Source organism: Drosophila erecta, unplaced genomic scaffold (assembly GCF_003286155.1).
Source record: "Drosophila erecta strain 14021-0224.00,06,07 unplaced genomic scaffold, DereRS2 tig00000000-arrow-pilon, whole genome shotgun sequence".
Classification (NCBI taxonomy): Eukaryota; Metazoa; Arthropoda; class Insecta; order Diptera; family Drosophilidae; genus Drosophila; species Drosophila erecta.
This window is the reverse complement of record NW_020825194.1, coordinates 14,446,415-14,463,487: the sequence shown is the minus strand read 5'-3', so window position 1 is coordinate 14,463,487 and position 17,073 is coordinate 14,446,415. Positions and strand designations below refer to the sequence as shown.

Genomic DNA, 17,073 nt, shown 5'->3' with positions numbered 1-17,073 from the left:
AAAGTTACAAATTTCTGTATAAGCAATGTCTTCAGTTTATTAATTGTTTGTCCGCTTTTGTTCCTTATTGTAATTTAACACCTTAAATTTCAGTTAATAAACTTAAGAACTTATCACTACAAATTTTTACAATAACTTTAATTTCGTTAAACAATAATAGCACTATAGATGTAACCCCGCAAGAAAACAATAACAAAGGATGCAGCTTTGGTCATCAACAATGTAGACTGGTGTAATATAAACCTCTCTTAAGTACTTAGAACCATCCATTACCATCTATGTCTTGGCGGCCTGTCGCACCTTATCCTCAAACTCATAGGCGCCCATAGACCAAATCAGGTTTGCGTCCGTCTCCACCTGGACGAACTCGGTCGAATAGGTGTTTGAGGTGCTTACCATACCGCCAAACTCCAGTTGAGCATGATCTGAAAATGAGAGCACTTGCATTACTAAAGGATTCGGCGATAAGTTTAATTTGGTGTACAAACATAGGTTCCACTTGAGGCCCGTGGTAGTGACGTTGTGCGCGGAGGATCCCACGGGCATGAGGGAGCACCATCGTTGGCTGGTGACTAGGTCAATGGGCACCTGTATCGTGTGCTTTCCCGGCCGAAGTAACCACGTCACCGAATCGCCGCTTAGAAGGAAGACATTGCAGTTATCCTTTTGCGATTTGTACAGCGTGTTTAGGTTGGCCATGACCTGGTCCAAGCGACCGGAAGTGTCATGGAACACAACAACATCCTGGATTTTACGCTTCGCCATTAAGGGCTGCAGCACGGCCATGGCTTTTGTGAAATCTGTTGCATCCTGGTCGGGTGTATGGACTTTCGGCGTGGTCTTGAAGAAATCCACCGTGTCCTCAGTGATCGAGTCAAAGTCACCCGTTATCACGTCGAGCGGTTCAAGTGGTGTGGTGGCCGCTGAGCCATTGGACTTCTTTGCCATTGCCTGACCCACGACAAAGTCACGCCAGTGGTTGGAGCCCCCATCGACAGCACATCGCACGGCGGCTAAAAGGTACCGGAAACCGTAAGCCGACTGAGATTGGTTTTATAACAGCTCCAGACCTACCGTTCTTCCACAGCAGTTTCACCACGTGCGCAGGCACTTGGATCTGCCTGTTGAGCACCACGCAAACATGCCCATGGTCGCCCAACTTAAAGTGCTCGTTGATCAGGTTGCCCGGCGTCCATTTAAACTCCTTGGGCGGTATTGTGTGGTCCATTTGCTGCCGGAATCCGATTGTTGTTTTCGTGCAAAGGAAGCGGTGGGTGGTGGGGTGGGTGGTGCGTTGGCGCGCCGGCCTGCCAACTCGCGTGACTCGGATCAAACCGAATCCGTGGCCAGAGCGGCGCATCCAATTCAAGGCGGACCCGGGACCGCATGCCGCCGTCATTGTGCAGCAGCCCGTGCCGTATAATTTAACCAAAATCATATATTATTGAAATAATACGCCCGGACAGTCCGCCAGTACGATAAGCTGCCCCTTTAAATATTTTTAAATTTGTTTGTTAAAACTGTGGCCTCTGGTCACACCATTTGCAGTTGACGACGGACCTTGCGATGTGGCGGGAGTTTCAAATAAGCCTTTTACTATGAAAACTAAAATATTGCAAACTTAAACTTATTTTTGGGATAAACTTTTTTCCTTGTCAAGTACACAGATTGTAGTAGGCTGCATAACCCAGTTTATATATGTATTTATATTCTGAAGTACCTAAAATAGCTTGCAAATTGATCGTAATTCTGTGATCTATGGGCATCTATTAAAGCCAATTATTTTGACCGCAGCAAACATACATTTAAATGAAACGCTGACATTCTGGAGCATGCAGCCTCGACCAAATACTTATTTTTCATTCAATAGACAAGTTAATCCTTCGGTAAACTTCTGTGGCTTAGGTTAATGAAGCCGTTGGCCGGTTTGATGAACAGCGGAAACAAAAAGCTGGCCATGGGAAGGGACGGCAGGTTGGCAGACTTATCAGGGGGCGGGATAGTCGCAGTCGCACCACAATACTTTTGTGCTCGAACCTCCGATGCCAGCTGTATCAATATTGTTACAGTTCATTTTGTTTGACCTACACAAATAAAGGCATTTATACGGATCCTGTGGCCAGACCATGAGCACATCCTCGCCAGCACCCCTGGCCATGGCCTTTGGTCTTCCCCTTTTCTGGATTCAGATTGACGGTGGGCGATGTTCCATGAACGCCCATTGTTGGCCATCCAGTTGCGAAGGGGTGAAGTTGAATGGCTTTACATGCCACGTCTGAAATGCATTGTCCAAGTCGCATTGTTGGGTCGAACCATTTTATTTCGGTTCCGTTTCCAATTCTTAAAGCTATGCTGAATTAATCGAAAATAGTTTCTAATGTAGTACAACATTAAGTTTACGTTCGTAAATAAAAACATTTCTATGTAAAACCAATTAGTTTTATAGTATCCAAAAGCTATCTTGTTAACAAATGAATTTTAATCTATTTTTTTTTGTCGTATTTTGAGTAACAACAAACTCAACATTTTCATTTGAAATTGCACACTTTGCTCCATTTATTTGGTAATTTTCGTTTTCATTGAAAGTTCGCCTTAAGAAACCTTACAAGTAAAAAGAAATATAACGTTTGTCGCGGAATCCTAGAAAAGTTTCTCCCCCTAAAGCAGCCATAAATAAATAAAATTACACTTGTACACGCGTGCCTTTGGCGTATTTGTTCGCCTTTATACGACTTTGAAACGAATTACTTGCGTTTAGCCCGTGACTTTCATACCCTATCTTAAGGTAGCCCCAACTCTGACCTAAGTGCAGTGCTAGCTCTGGTCCGAAGTATCTCATATTCGGCTTAAAACGTTCTCAAACGGGCAAAGAAAATGAAAGCAAAGGTCCTTGTCTAAAAGATTTACGTTTGCATTTTGTGGAACACTGCGTTGCACACATCGAGTGCAACATGTTGCACGAAAATGTTCCGAGTCAGAGATTTATGTGCGCGTGCATCAAGGTAAAAGTTAACGAATTTAAGACCTGCTTGGATTTAAAGATAACAACTATTAAATTCTTAATGACTGAGCTCGTGCTCTATTTACCTAGCCAGTTCGCTTTCGCAGCCAACTGCAACTAATTGCATGCAGCTCGAATATGTGTCACATATGTATATGCTTCGGTTTTTATAGTTTGCAAAATTAAAAGCCAGATGCCGAGTGTGTGTCTTTGCGCAGTTAACTCAGATACCATTGCACTCGCATTCAACGCAGCTACCATCCATTTTTCGCAAGGGTTATCCTGTGGCCCATCCTCCACCCTTCCCGCTCCACACTTCGCGGTTCAATGCACCTTGATGACGTGAGTAGAAGTTATTAAGTCACAATGGGCGACGGCTTGGCTTGGCATGGGTTGCTGTTCTGTTCTGTTCTGTTCCGTTCTGGTCTCTTCTATTTGGTGCAGTCGTAGTCGGTGGTTTATTTGACGTCGCCAGGCGGTGCCCAAGTCCTCGAGCGAAAGACCCACCTGCTAGACAGCGAGCGCCAAGGATGCGACAGGAAATTCATCAATGTCTCCGCCGGCTGTCGCCTGCATTCGACTTGCCAAGCGCGGCAACATTTTTACCCAATGCCTCAAATTACCAATGACGTGGTGAAAAATGAAGCAAATAGAAGATATACTCATGAACTAGTGTCTCGACTGAAGGAAACCAATCCATTGGTTGCAACTTAGAAATTTACCTAAAAAATATATCATACCTATTGGGCATATTATGCGTAGGTAATATATGGTATCTACTGATATCATTAGGATGCTGAACTATTATAGAGACCATGTAAAGAAAGATCGACTTACATTCGGATAGGAAAATTAATATGATTTGAAATAGTTAAAAGTTTTCAAGTATTTTACCCAATTATATCGTTCTTTTGGTACATCTAGTTCCCTCAGCAATATACCCACAACTACCTCGCAAAAATGAATAGACGATGGAGCTGTGAATAAAGGTTATTTAGGGTAGGGTAGGTTATTTACGATCCAGAAACAGAAGCAAACCGCCTAAGCGGATGCCAACCGTCGGAGCTTTTCCCGCCAAGAGGAAATTATGAATTTTGGAGCGGCTGCCTTTTTTTTGCCTTTGCCGTTGAACTTTATTCAAGTGTCGTTGCAGTTGGAGCTTCCTATATGCCCGGGGATCTGTTCAGGGACTACCCTATAGCTTGGCCAGGAACACTAGACGGGCACAGCATAAAGTACAAGTTGATCCGCTGTCAAATTAGTGGAGGGCACTCTAATGCACCAAAAACCACAATCTGACAGTACGGACTGGCTGCTTGGTCAACTCTCCCGGAATTCGCTGACCACACAATATTCCAGCTCATTTACATATTCAAATTTCGCTTACTTAAGCCCAAAAACCCGTGTGTGTGTGTGTGTGGACAGTGAACAATTTTTGGTGGGACTCTCATGTTTAACCAGCCGCTACAAAAGAAAATACACGTTTTGTTTTACCATATACATAGTTGCGTTATATTTGATCTTACTTTCCGCTTTATCAATTTGGCATTTTACTTTCGCTATGCAAATTGTTTTAATTTCTGCGTTTACAATTATTGTATTCCGTCAAATTAGCTTAATTATTACAAATACCGAGCACATTCCCTGGATAGAAATGCGAATGATGACATCCATAATGGGTCCGTAATCGTATTTTACTGACTGTTTATGGGTTCTGTGGTGGAGTGCGCTGTTTGCTAGCGCATAAATCACATGGCGTATGCGTAATATTAGTATGTAAACTTGCACACACATTCTTGCCCTTATTCATATGTATGTAGATGTATGCAAATGAAATGAATAATCATAAATCTATGCAGTTTTGATTTGCCGAATTTGTAATCGGATTTTCTGTGGACTTGCTGCCACATAATATATGCATATTCAGTGGCATTCGGTCGATTGGCGTTGGCCTCAGTTGCCATTGTAGTCCTCGATGAATGTGTCGATGATATAGCGCTTCACCTCGTTGATGGAGGTGCGCTTGTTGCTGCACTGCAGCCGCTCCTGGTTTTCCGGCAGCACGAGCAGTTGCTGCAGCTCACCCTGCGACGATAAAAAAGAACATCGAAAGTTAATGCACACAACGTTCATAATTATTCGCCAATAATTGTTCAATTTGTGAACGGCCAGCGGGGCGTATACGCTATCGGCGTCATGCAGGCCTCGCAATAAAATTGGCATGAATGTCGAATTGTTTACGTTTATCGTTTTTTACTAAATTCTTTCCCTTGAACAAATATACATTTAAGCCATCAATTTCCATAGATTTTTGGTTAAAAAAGTACTATGTTTATTTATAGAGGCTTTGCCTTGTTTTTGTTTCAAAGTAATAACAGATTAAAAATGTATGTACCATATTGAAATAAAGAGGATGCCAGCCTATGAGTAATGAAAATCGAGAAATACGACTCCTAGGGGAAATATAGTGTATAGATTCCATACTCACATTAAAGCCGCGTCCGATTTCCACATCCGCGTCCACGGGCAGCGTGAAAAGTCGCTTGGAGACAACGAAACTGTTTGTCCACGCGCAATCGACGTAAATCGATATGAAATCGCCGTTCTGAATGCTGCAGGGTGGATGAAAATAATAATGCTGAAGTGAGCTCACTCAAACTCGCAAATAATTAAACTATATATATTTATAAATAAATGGATACATATTGGTGCATTGTTAGCAAGTGCGTACGCATGTATGGGTGGGTACCCATACAGTGACAGTGAGAAATGTGCCGACGGTCGATGACAAATGGTGCCAACTTGAACCGAGTGTCAATTTGGCTGTGTGTCGTTGTAGCCAGTAAAAAGCAAAAACCAAAAAAAGGGACTTCGATATTCATGTGCAGGCTGTCTGCATACAGTTGCGGTCAAGATGATAGCAATGCAGATTTAGTCGGCTTGTTTCAGCTATTTCTTTAATACCACTATTAAAATCGAATCATATTGTGCACATATTCTTAGAAGGCGAATAAAACGACTACACATTTCAGGGACAATTTGTAGACCCATATATAAATCAAATTCAAAGAAAAACGTATGTTTCGTCCGATTTTTAGGTCTGTCATACAGTGCTGAACATTTTTCCTTGCCACAACTGTGTGCTTGCCTTCTATTTGCATGTGTGTCAAGTGTTCGGCAGTGTGCGTTTCATGGCACAAACATTTATGCTAATAAATTGAAAATGCAAATAAACGAAAGTGTCAACGTCGATGGCCATCAGATCGAAGTGAGTGCCATTCGCCCACGCAGCGGCACACGCAGAGGCAGAGATTGCCAATCACCACCGTCGCATGAAGTGGGGCACCCACCACCCAATCCTCCTCCCAGATCCTTACGAGCACCGCATGCTCCCCACCCCCATATGTGTACACCCTCACCTGATGGCCACTTGATGCCAGCGATAATCGTATAAATTGAATTTCACCGGCAACATTTCCGTCGTATTGTCCCGCTCCAGATACAAACGCAGTCCATCCTTGCAGGCCTCCAGATAAAGATTGTGGGTGGCATTCCGTATGGAGAATATGGTCGCCGTGCTCTTGGTGTCGTTCTGAAATCATCACGAAATCGCTGATTTCCATTCCACACAAATCCCCCCAAAGTGCACCCACCTTGGCCCTCAATGTGACCATCAGGGTGAAGTTGAGCAAGTTCCTCCAGCTACGGATGTAGCCCATGTTGTACGGCGTCGAGGGTGTTGGACTGAGTGCAGTGCCCATCAGTCCCGCCGTGGTGAGGTCCAAATTTGAATATGCATCCGGATAGGAGGAGGCAAGCGAAGCATCCGAGGCTTGGGTGGGCATTTCTTCACCCATCGGCAGCTTCTTGTAGAACTTTAGCAGATCGCTTATGTCATCTGGAATAATCATTGATTTCAGTACAATATATTAGTATATTTAAAATCAATGATTTTGTTTAATGGGCAGACTTTAGGTACTTAATTGACTGGCAAACTAACCGCTGCACTCGAAACTGTTGCAGTTGCGTTGCTCTATGTTGTAACCCTCGCAGAGGAGCGTCGAGAGGGCCACGCTCTTGGCGGGCTTGCGTTTCTTGTGCTGATTGCTGGCACGTGGCTTCCTGGTCCCGGCACTGTAGCCAGTTCCCGCTGCAACTCCCTGTTCGTTGCCATTCCGGTCATTGTGTGCACTCGGCACAAACCTGACACTTTCGCCGCCTCCTCCATCATCACTTGGTGGTTCATTACCGCCGCTTGTCTCTCCCAAGGGGTCCGGTGCCGGGGGATTGGCATTCGGATGGGAATGGGCTGGGACTCGGGTCTGCGGCGTAATCGTCGTAGCTGCCTGGTCAAATTTATGCAACGACTCGTCGCCACTTGCTCGCATTATGAGCAGCTCGTTCTCATCCCCATCGTCGGCCAGCAGGTCGTTGTTGCCATCGCCGAATGCGTCCGTCTCCTTGGACACGGGAAGCCCAACTGCGTCCGCATCAACTGCAGCCACAGCCTCGTCATCCTCGTCGTCGTCGTCGTCCTCCTCCTCCAGGTTGATGTTCATGTTCATGTCCACCAGCGGATTGTCGAGCAGACAGCGACGGAAACGCTGCTGCACCCCCTGACCGCAGGTGACACTGCACAAGGTGAAGTCGCTCCAATCGTCCCAGCCTGCAATTGATTGCCGATTGTTTTTCAGTGAGTTTCTGGGCTGCGGAAAATCTCATTAAATGCAACTTTGTCCCTACCAATTTTACACAATTTAAATGGCTTGTGCAATCACAAAGGATAACTTTTGAAAACAAAAAAATCCTATTAAATAAAAGGGGTTGAAACTGTTTTCATAAACTGAATTTACTGAATTTTAAATACCAATTTTATAAATGCCCTTTTTCGTGTACCTCCATTAATACTCTTCCCACTTATACTTTTCCTCATGCCCATATATTTTAGGAAATGCCCTTTCTTCCTGACTATGAGCCATAAAATTAAGACATCATCGTGCCAAATTTGAGTGCTGCTTGTTCTTGGTTCTAAAGTCCTTTCATTCAGTTGCCGCAATTCAAGGCAGATCCTTGGTGGGTGCCTGGCCGCTTGACACAAAAGTCAAGTGTTGCTTCCCTCGAGTGGCGCTGGTGTGGATTGCCGGCTTTGGAGGAGGCGGTGGCCCACATCTGCTACATCTGCTGCGTCATCGAGAAGTTGCCCCCAAGTATTATGTTTTTTATTTTATTTTATTTGCTCTATTTTATATTTCGCCCCTTCCATGCGGAGGTATCTCAACGATGGCTATCAATCTTCATCAAAGATTAATCCCCCAGCTGGGCTCATGAAGTCACAATAGACTGACGAATAAGCCGAGTAAGTAGCGGAATTTTAAGTGTTCGCCGCATTTCACTGTTGAATTACTTAAAGGATAGCATCGAATGGAGGGGGATGTAAGCGGCTTTGAATAACACAGTCGCGTGCAATTATGTTGCGATATTCGAGCGGTTGGAGATTTTGGCCCTCCAGTGCCAATTATCGCTGATTGCCACATCCGAGCCCGGCCTGGCCAGTGGCCACTAGTTTGGAAACTCTATCCCGCCGGGTTCATCCAATGCTCGACGAACATCCGACCGGAGCGATTTGCTCAACAATGCAACAACTAACAAGCGAAATGCGATTAACTAACGGAAGCAACGGAAGCCCGGCCAGGACCTTCCTGGTCTTGGGTGCACGGAGGAGGCAATCGAGTGGCATCTGGATGGATGCACTCAGAAAATATTGCGCATACTGCAGACACTGCATAAGTAGTCTTAATATCTATATTACATTTGAAGGTGTTGAAAAGCAGCAATTAGATAGATAGACTTCATATATAACATATTTTTGAGCTAAAATTTAACCTAGAAAGTGGCAAGCTTTAAAACTGCTTTTTCTATTTTAAGTGTAGGCCGCCAGGAAGTGAACGCTTACCCAAATGCTTCCAGATATGATTCTCGAACTGCGGCGTCCAGCGATGCAGCCCGTTGACGCTGATTTGCAGCACATCAGTGGCGCCACCCACGGGCGGTCGTTGAAGCTGTCGTGCGGTAGGACTGCCTCCGGCGGATGCCGTCGCAGCGGGCAGCAGTTTGCCAAAGGCAATTAACTCTGCCGGCAGCATTTTCAGCATGTTATTATCGAAACAACGCAGTGGCTCGAGGGTCGCATTCAACTGCCTGCAGTCAAGTGGATGGGGCAAGGGTAAGGGTAAAGGTAATGGTGATGTGGACAAAAGGCTGATGGTGGCGTTTCCGCGATTACTTACCCCTCGTACTGGAAGGCTGACTCAGCGCCGCTCCAGGAACCACCGCTGCCCGCGGATCCAGCGCTGCCGCCTCTGCTGCGGTGTCCCGAGCTCCAGGACATGAGACCTCCTACCCTCGGCGACATGGGATTCTCGGCATCGCCATTGCCGTTGGCCACTTTCAGCAGCGAGGCACCCTTGTATATCGTTTCCGGCGTTAATGTTATTAAAATCGTGTCCTGTGCGAAGGACTCCACCGGTCCCTCCGGCTCATCGGTGAAGATCCGCGCTACGAGGGCCTTGACAATCACCGGACTGTTGCGAATCAGCTCGGCCATGCCCTTGTGGGCACATGGAGTCACGGGAGTCGCTGCAGCCGGTGCCAGCAGCTGCATGTTGAGCAGGAAGAGCAGATGGACCAGGAACAGGGGCCCGAGGGTGGCGGAGTGCACCCGCGAATAGATGTCATCGGCTCTCATCACGGGTGCACCTGGATTTGGCCGGGCCATGGTTCCTTTATCTTTACGAGTGTCCTAGCGCCACTCGCCGGTTGGCATGGCAGCTTTTATCGCTGCGGTGGCTCAATTTACTTTTGGCAAAAGTCACGTTCCGGCTTTGATTCAACTTGGCTCCGCCCCTCTCCAGGCACAGAGGCACTTTCACACAGCACCTGCATTCATCGTTGGCCTGCGAAAGATGGGGAGAACGAGCTTGATTGAGGTGGCACTGCCAAAGGACAAAAAGGACAAAAGGACCCCAGCCCCGAACCGAATTTTCAATTCTATTCAAATAATGGAGCCGGGTTTTGCATGATAATAGCTGCAGGTTGCAGTTGCTACATTCTGATATGATTTATATAAAATGTTATATCGCTATCTGTACCAATGTACGTCTATGTTAGTTACTACAAGGACTCTTAGGCAAAGGGTTGAATTTATATATGCACGACTTTATTTCAATGCCGAAGATTATATTCAGCAATTGTTGTCAAAGAAAATATATGTATGTACATGTTGCTACTTTTATCAAAGAGATTTTGTAAAGTCGCTTAAGCATTAGCTTCTAACAAACAGAATTAAATTTTCAGAATTAAATTTTAGAATTTGCAGTAACCTTTTTTTTACTAGTTTGCTTAACGAAATAGTTAAAAAAATTATTTCGAAAAAACTTTAAATATTACTTTAAATGTACTACAAAATGCAGTATTTCCTTATGCTATTTTGTAGTAAGCTAATTTATTAGATATCAGATTTATTTAAGGAAAATAACTATCCTTGGCCACCTGTACTTCCCCTCAGAGAAACAAAATTTACGAGAATTTATAGGGGCCATAAAAGGTTCTCTTGCGAACAAGCAGCTTAAGGACCAAGATTACTTCAGGCGATGCAGGATCACAGGATGCTGGGGTTTGGGGCCATCAAAGTCGCTGCATTCGCTTTCATATCCTGTTGCAGGAAATAAATATCTGGATTAAGGACTTCTGCAGCGCACTGGCTGGGCAAACAATGGCCATTGGAGTAACCAGTGGAAGATTCAGTGCCCGGCGGAGTTGGGCTAAAGGACCAAAAGTTAAATCCACAACATAAACGTGCAATCAAATAGAATTTTTACGCACATAAGGACTGCAAACGCTGTTGGTCGAAACGAAACAAAAGGGCCAGCAGCAAAACATTTTCGGTAGATAAATGTGCACTTCCAGTGGCTAACAAAAGCTGCGCTCAGAATTTTTTAGCGGAACCAGGTCGCATCCTTGGTGTCCTGCGGTCCCAGTGCGAAATGGAAAATGTACAACACGCGCCAATTCGGAACCGAATGCAAATGTGCGTCGGGTTGTGCAAAATTGAGCCCTCAATTGTTTTATGGCCATGACTGTTCGTCTATCGGTTGGCCCAGAAAAATGTGAGCGGACGAACGAGTTAACAGTTCCGTTCCGCTTGCACTCCCAATTCCACTGCCAATTCCACTCCCCATCCCACTTTCATTTCCGTTTCCGTTCGACTGACCGGCAGGTCGTCACTCAACATTCATCGTATTCTCCGGGGGCGGCAATCAGTGTAATTGTTATTGTTTTTACTCCGCCTTTATTGCCCGTAATCCATTTTGTTTTGCTCTCGTTGCTGCTCAGTTGAACTTTTGCAAATTGGCAAAGTTACTGCCAGCGACAATCTGTTAAAAGCTTTTGAATTCCAAATCGACTTGGCCAAGGTGAGCCAAGTGGCAAGGCACGTATATACATAAATCAGGCGGAAAAGTCCACCGGCTAAGCCGAATGCATATTTAACGAACTTCGCCGCGATTCTGTGGCTGTCCATTGGGAAAATACTCGGACATCCCATCCCATCAACGAAAATTAGTATTGTTTTCCGTTTTTATGGTTCTTATTACTCGAATTGTTACGAGTCCTTTTGGTGGAGCTTTGGAGGAAGAGGGTAAATCGAGTCCACACATCGATTTCAATTTCCTTTTGAAGGCAGCAAAAAGGAAACATCAAAATTCTTGTTTCCGCCCACCCTATGACACTTCAAAATAGGCGGACAATATTATGAACAAATTGAAGGCCGGCTGAAAGTCAACCCAGCCATGTGGGCAAATATACACTTCACAAAAATGTGCTATTCCTAATTATATGAAAACCAAATGATTTTCAAGAGCATATATTTTGATGAGTGTCATAAGTTTCAACATACTTGTATAAATAAATATTCTTAAATTAGACCAACTCTTCTAAAGTGGATACTTCAGTGCTATACAAAAATTGAGTAGATATAGCAAGGATTCACTTGATTACACAGTGGATACAAATTATGAACTCCGGGTATACACTCCCGAAAAAGGTGTTTTCTTTATTTTCTGAGTGTGAATTTGGTTGCTATTAAGGGCTGCCCGTCGCTCGAGATGATTGAATACCAAAAGGCAGTTGGCTCACGCAAATCTCCGACATGTTTCGAGTGGTCCCCGCCTGACAACAATGTGAGCAGCGGGATGCGAGTTTAACAAGAGTGGATCCCCGAGGACTCGTATAACTGATAGCCACCCCTCGGTCGACTGGGCAAGTTTAAAAGCCCAGCACGTTTGCCCAAACTTCCACAAGTGGTGGGGGCCCCTCGCTTGCGTCCCTTTTTTTTTTATTTTTTTGGGGTCAGAGACTGGCGGAAATATTTTGTACCCAAATTATGCCGTGAGTGCCAGGCATCGTACAAAATGGAACCCTTAGACCCTCGAAGGAATCAAACCCACTGACTGAAGTCCCAGGCCGTTCCACACGCATACGCAATTATCCTCGGGGACAACTGTCGCCTTTTATCTGTGCGAATGATTAAGCTCCAAGTGTCTTAAAATTAATTTTATAGTGCTTTCAGCCCAGGGACGAATCCGCATTCGTATCCGCATCCACATGGGCAACGGGGCGTATGCGTAATCTTACCAGCCATTAGCTGAATTCTGCTCAAATTGTATGGGTGTAGTGCTGAAATAGTTTTATCTGCCACGCGCTATCTTCGAGATACTTAATTCCAGCAGGTCCTAATATGTAAATCACTTGCAGCCGGAGTTCGTGTTTCAGGATGGCTGAACTTTTATTCCCACGAACACGCCATTCCTGCCCAAGAATTTTACTCAGTCCTAAGCTCCTCCGCCGTGGCTATATTAAATTCCGGGCTTATTGATTGCGCACCATTGCTATGCGGGCAAAGTATTTGTATGCCACCGATTTTTCACGTTAATCCCGTCTCAATTAACTAACAGACTTAATCCCAACGCACGCTTAAATCATAACAAATTGGGGTAGATCCACTTTATAACTAAACAAATATTTGCCGGGGATATATTTCAATTTTCGGTATTTGAATTATGCAAACTCATTTGAGACGAAAGTGAATTTATTGCCAGCTCTGGCCCCGAAAACAAAGCCGAAAGGTTGCCTTCTCCGGCTGCGGAAGGATGTGGCCATGGAGCTCCGGCTCTCCGGTTCTCCGGTTCCCCGGAAAATTTATGCGCACAATTAATTTGAAAATCCGAATCCGAAATTCAGCCAACAACAGGCAGGCGTACTGTACTGCATATCACACGGTTTACGGGCTCTCTTCGTCGCACAAAAACGAGATAAAATATATACCTGCAGTGGGCTCGATCATTGACGTTAGTCGACGGGTACGTTTCATCAGTCCAATTAATTAAAATCCGTGCGGATTATTTGCTAAGCGTATTTGCTAATTGGGGCCGGCTCTGATTAGACTGCTCGACAAATACGAGTACTGGCGTCAGCAGTTAAACGTTAACCCGCCCGACTTAAGTGGCCCCATCCCTTCCAGCGTAATGAGCCCTTCGAAATGGGAACTTTATCGCCGGGGTCGTCCTTCGTTTCCGCTCCCAGTTCAGCTGCCAGTCTGCATGGCTTGTGGCCCTCGGTGCAAATTGTAATTATAATGCCACTTAATGGCATAAAAGCGCCTCTGCTCTTGTTGCCTGATGTTATTGTTATTGTTGCGGAAGTGGCAGTGGAAGCGGTTAGGAGGCAGAAGTAAAGGGTTATCTGACTCCCAGAGGTCGTCGCTGAGGATGTTAAATGGATTTAACAGGCCAAGTTAGGTGCACCCCACCCGCCACATTGGAATATTGAGGGTCCTAATCATTGGCTCTGGGTCGCTCCATTATCCATTATCTATGTTGGGATTATTTTTATTGCAAGTGCCAAAGAAATTCGCTGGTGCCGAGATAACCGCAGATATTTTGCGCTGACAGAGCAAAAAGTTGCCCCATTACAAGGGGCTGCACATTAACCAATGGTGTAGTATGTAAATGGCCAGAGCCCCTAAATCTATATATGTATATTCTACTTCCACGGGCTTGCCATTCCCCCTTGTGGGTGGGTGCGGGCCACTTAGCCCATTTTAAGCGGACAGAAGCGACTGTCAGTTGCCAGTTGCCAGTTAGCAGTTGCCAGTCGAGGGTTGCCAACGGCCATTAACAATGCAATTTTGTAACAATATGAAATTGTGGCTGTGGAATGGCTCAAAGCGAGTTCGATGCGATGAGGTTGCTCTGCAATTAAGCAGCATGCCACACGGTCTAGGACTCGTACATATGTGGCAGACCCACCGCAGAGAAACCTTCACATGAATCAATCTCCATCTCCAAAGGCGGCCACAAGTCAGCTGGAAATATTTGGAGCTGGTCGCTCGGTTGGCAGTGCGTGGAACACTGGGATACCTTTTGAAATGTAATACAAATACTTGTTGTGCTCCATTGATATATGGCTATGCTAAATTCCTTTGAATATCATGGAACCCAGTTCCCAATTTAATGGAGTATTTACCTAGATAATATGTAAGCACTTCTGCTGCCGTTTTAGTTGCCTTTTTTTTTGGACAAAAACCTGGATTATAATTATTTATTTGAATGAATTACTTTTCACTGATTAAAAAACTTGGAACTGTTAAATGTAATTATTATTATAACTATTAGCCATATTTTGCATACATTTCTTCATATAACTAGAGAGCATTGTTTGTCCGACAAAAGCCAAAACATTCAACGATTTAAGCTTGTAATCTGATTTCAATGCGAATTATATGCAAACTAGATTACTTTGTGGTCACTTTGTTAGACAAACTATTCGGAAATCGGCATTTCGTTTATATTGTTTATTTTATATGTTAGCATAGTTTTTGTGCGCTTCTAAAGGGTTTGTTTATTTATTGCCCACTTTTCACACACATTGCTAATTACATTTTGCGAACCCACAAGCGCACACTAATTACAGTTTTTATTTCTTTGCCGCTACATCGAAAAGCGAGTTTGAGTTTGAAGTTAATCCACTTGGTTTTCCAAGTAATTCCGCTTTTGGGAGTTTTCCGGAGTGGCGTCACGAACCAACTGCTTTGGTTTTGGCCAGAACAGCGGCTTTTATAGGTGGTAAGGCGCCGTGGCTTCTGCGCCTGCGCGGATAATATCCTGATGGACTCCCTTCCATTTCCGTTTCCCTTTCTACTGCCAACACAAAGCCGGCTGTTTTGCTGGCCGTCCGTGGTCCACTGAGCCACTGCTCATTTACCGCCCGCTTCCATTTCCAGGGCGTTTGTTTACAGCAGGACAGCTGAGGTCGGGACAACAAAGTTTGAAGCCATCCGAGGCACTTGGCACTTGGCACTTGCCACTTGGCACGCTGCTGTCATCTCAGCGTTAAGGAGCCGCTCTCTTGTACTATAGTATATGTATGTACGTTAACGGGATGTGTACTTGATGGTATTACATTGAAGTTTTAATTGAATTGCGGCTGCAAGTTTTAACTGCATTCGGTGGGTAGAATCCCCCAACGTTTCGACACGCAGAAAGGTGCGAGAAAAAACTTCGAAACAAACTTTTCAGCTCTCAAGTTTTTCACTTTTCATTTCTTGACAGTGCGTAGAGCGTGTGCTTCTGTTTAGCCCTTTTAAATGCAGTTGGCAAATGCGGAACTCAGCCGGGCTAAGTCCGCATTCAAAATAGCTGCGCCTGCAAGTAGGCAACAATATTTTCATTTCCGGTTACCGTGAATGTGCCGGCATGTGCATGTGTGTGAATGAGTGTGCGAGTGCGAGTGCGACTGTGTGAGTGTAGAAATCTGTGTCGAACACCTGTTGTTGGCATTGTTGTTGTGGCCTTGTCGTCTTTTGACCATTTTGCTTATTTTGTGCGGCCATTAAAGTTTTTATTTCGCAATGCTGGTCTTTCTTCAATGATTTTTCCTAGCTAAGGAAGTTCGAAAATGTACAGGAAGACTAATAGCTAAAAGAGGAATTTAAAAATAAGTGTTTAAGAAGATTTGGGCAAGAATTGGGTTTTTCTTAAAAATCATGTTTCAGTTTTAAGCCAGGCTAGTTCAGTTGCGCTACCCTTTGCCAAGCATCCCTTTCTACTTTCTTCGTCGCTATCTGTTTTGTTGCTCATGTCGCACCATTGTTGGCCTGTCGTCCTGGGTGGCATGACTCTTAAGTACCACCACCAGGTGTTTTGATTTATTGCGGTTTGGTTAAGTGCGGGCACAAACTTCATTTGGGTCCCTGGCAAGACCCTGGCAAAAGTTTTTGCCGAACGGACCGGGGATTATATGCAACAGCAGGCTGGAGAGCAGAAGTAAACAGGTTTAAGAGGAGCAAGCTGTGGAAAAGCTAGAAATGAGTGCTTAACATTTGTGGCAAGTTTGATGCTAATCTTACGCAAAACATTTCGAGTTGCGCCAATTAATCATATTTATCAGATGATTATTTCTGAGAGTGGGTGTTATCCTTATATCCCAAAATGAATATTAAAGTGGCTTTCGTGTTTCTACACGTTGCACTTTCTGGGGAATGTTGAACAAATGTAGTTTAAATTGTAACAAGGCAGCAAATCCGAAATGAACCGAAATTAAAACCACATAAATGCAATTGCTATCCACACGTTAAACTATGTTTCAAATGTAATTTCGCAACATTCCATTCACAACTCAATTCGTTGAGGGAACCGCCGCACTCTGTTTGAATCCCATTCACACCCAATATGTGTTGATTATTTATGCCTTTTATCTGGCAAACGGCGCCAGTGCTAACCCATTTAGCCAATTTGGTTGATTTCGCACCCACTGGCCAAACAACCAAACACCCAAACGCCCAAAATCGCTAAATCTGCCACGCCCCATAGATCCTTTGTTCATCCAATTCGCTTTGGGGGCCTCACTCTCTCTGTGCAGAAGCTAATTACAATTACGACCCATGGAAAGCGGCTAACTCCCCCACTTGGCAATCGAGCTCCAAAACATAGCCATGCATATTTAATTCTTCTTGCCCA

General features: G+C 44.6%; 2 protein-coding genes across 3 annotated transcripts; both read right to left on the bottom strand.

The window, feature by feature from the left end:
* Nucleotides 1-17: 17 nt before the first annotated feature.
* LOC6553822 (thiamin pyrophosphokinase 1) lies at nucleotides 18-1,480 on the bottom strand. Its single transcript, XM_001980481.3, has 3 exons — nucleotides 1,075-1,480; nucleotides 489-1,013; nucleotides 18-425 (listed from the first exon to the last, which is right to left on the bottom strand). The coding sequence occupies exons 1-3, from the start codon at nucleotides 1,436-1,438 to the stop codon at nucleotides 277-279; spliced, it is 1,038 nt and encodes a 345-aa protein (XP_001980517.2). The 5' UTR covers nucleotides 1,439-1,480; the 3' UTR covers nucleotides 18-276.
* A 3,008-nt stretch (nucleotides 1,481-4,488) lies between these two features.
* On the bottom strand, nucleotides 4,489-15,141 carry LOC6553823. 2 transcript variants are annotated; one of them, XM_001980482.3, is made up of 9 exons: nucleotides 14,854-15,141; nucleotides 14,582-14,698; nucleotides 9,289-9,954; nucleotides 8,955-9,199; nucleotides 7,002-7,667; nucleotides 6,655-6,899; nucleotides 6,421-6,593; nucleotides 5,490-5,613; nucleotides 4,489-5,086 (listed from the first exon to the last, which is right to left on the bottom strand). In XM_001980482.3, exons 3-9 carry the CDS (start codon nucleotides 9,774-9,776, stop codon nucleotides 4,955-4,957), a joined length of 2,073 nt encoding a protein of 690 aa, XP_001980518.1. In that variant the 5' UTR covers nucleotides 9,777-9,954; nucleotides 14,582-14,698; nucleotides 14,854-15,141; the 3' UTR covers nucleotides 4,489-4,954. The 2 variants fall into 2 exon arrangements, with proteins under 2 accessions (XP_001980518.1, XP_026831578.1); XM_026975777.1 differs by having other exon boundaries at nucleotides 14,995-15,141.
* Nucleotides 15,142-17,073: the final 1,932 nt, after the last annotated feature.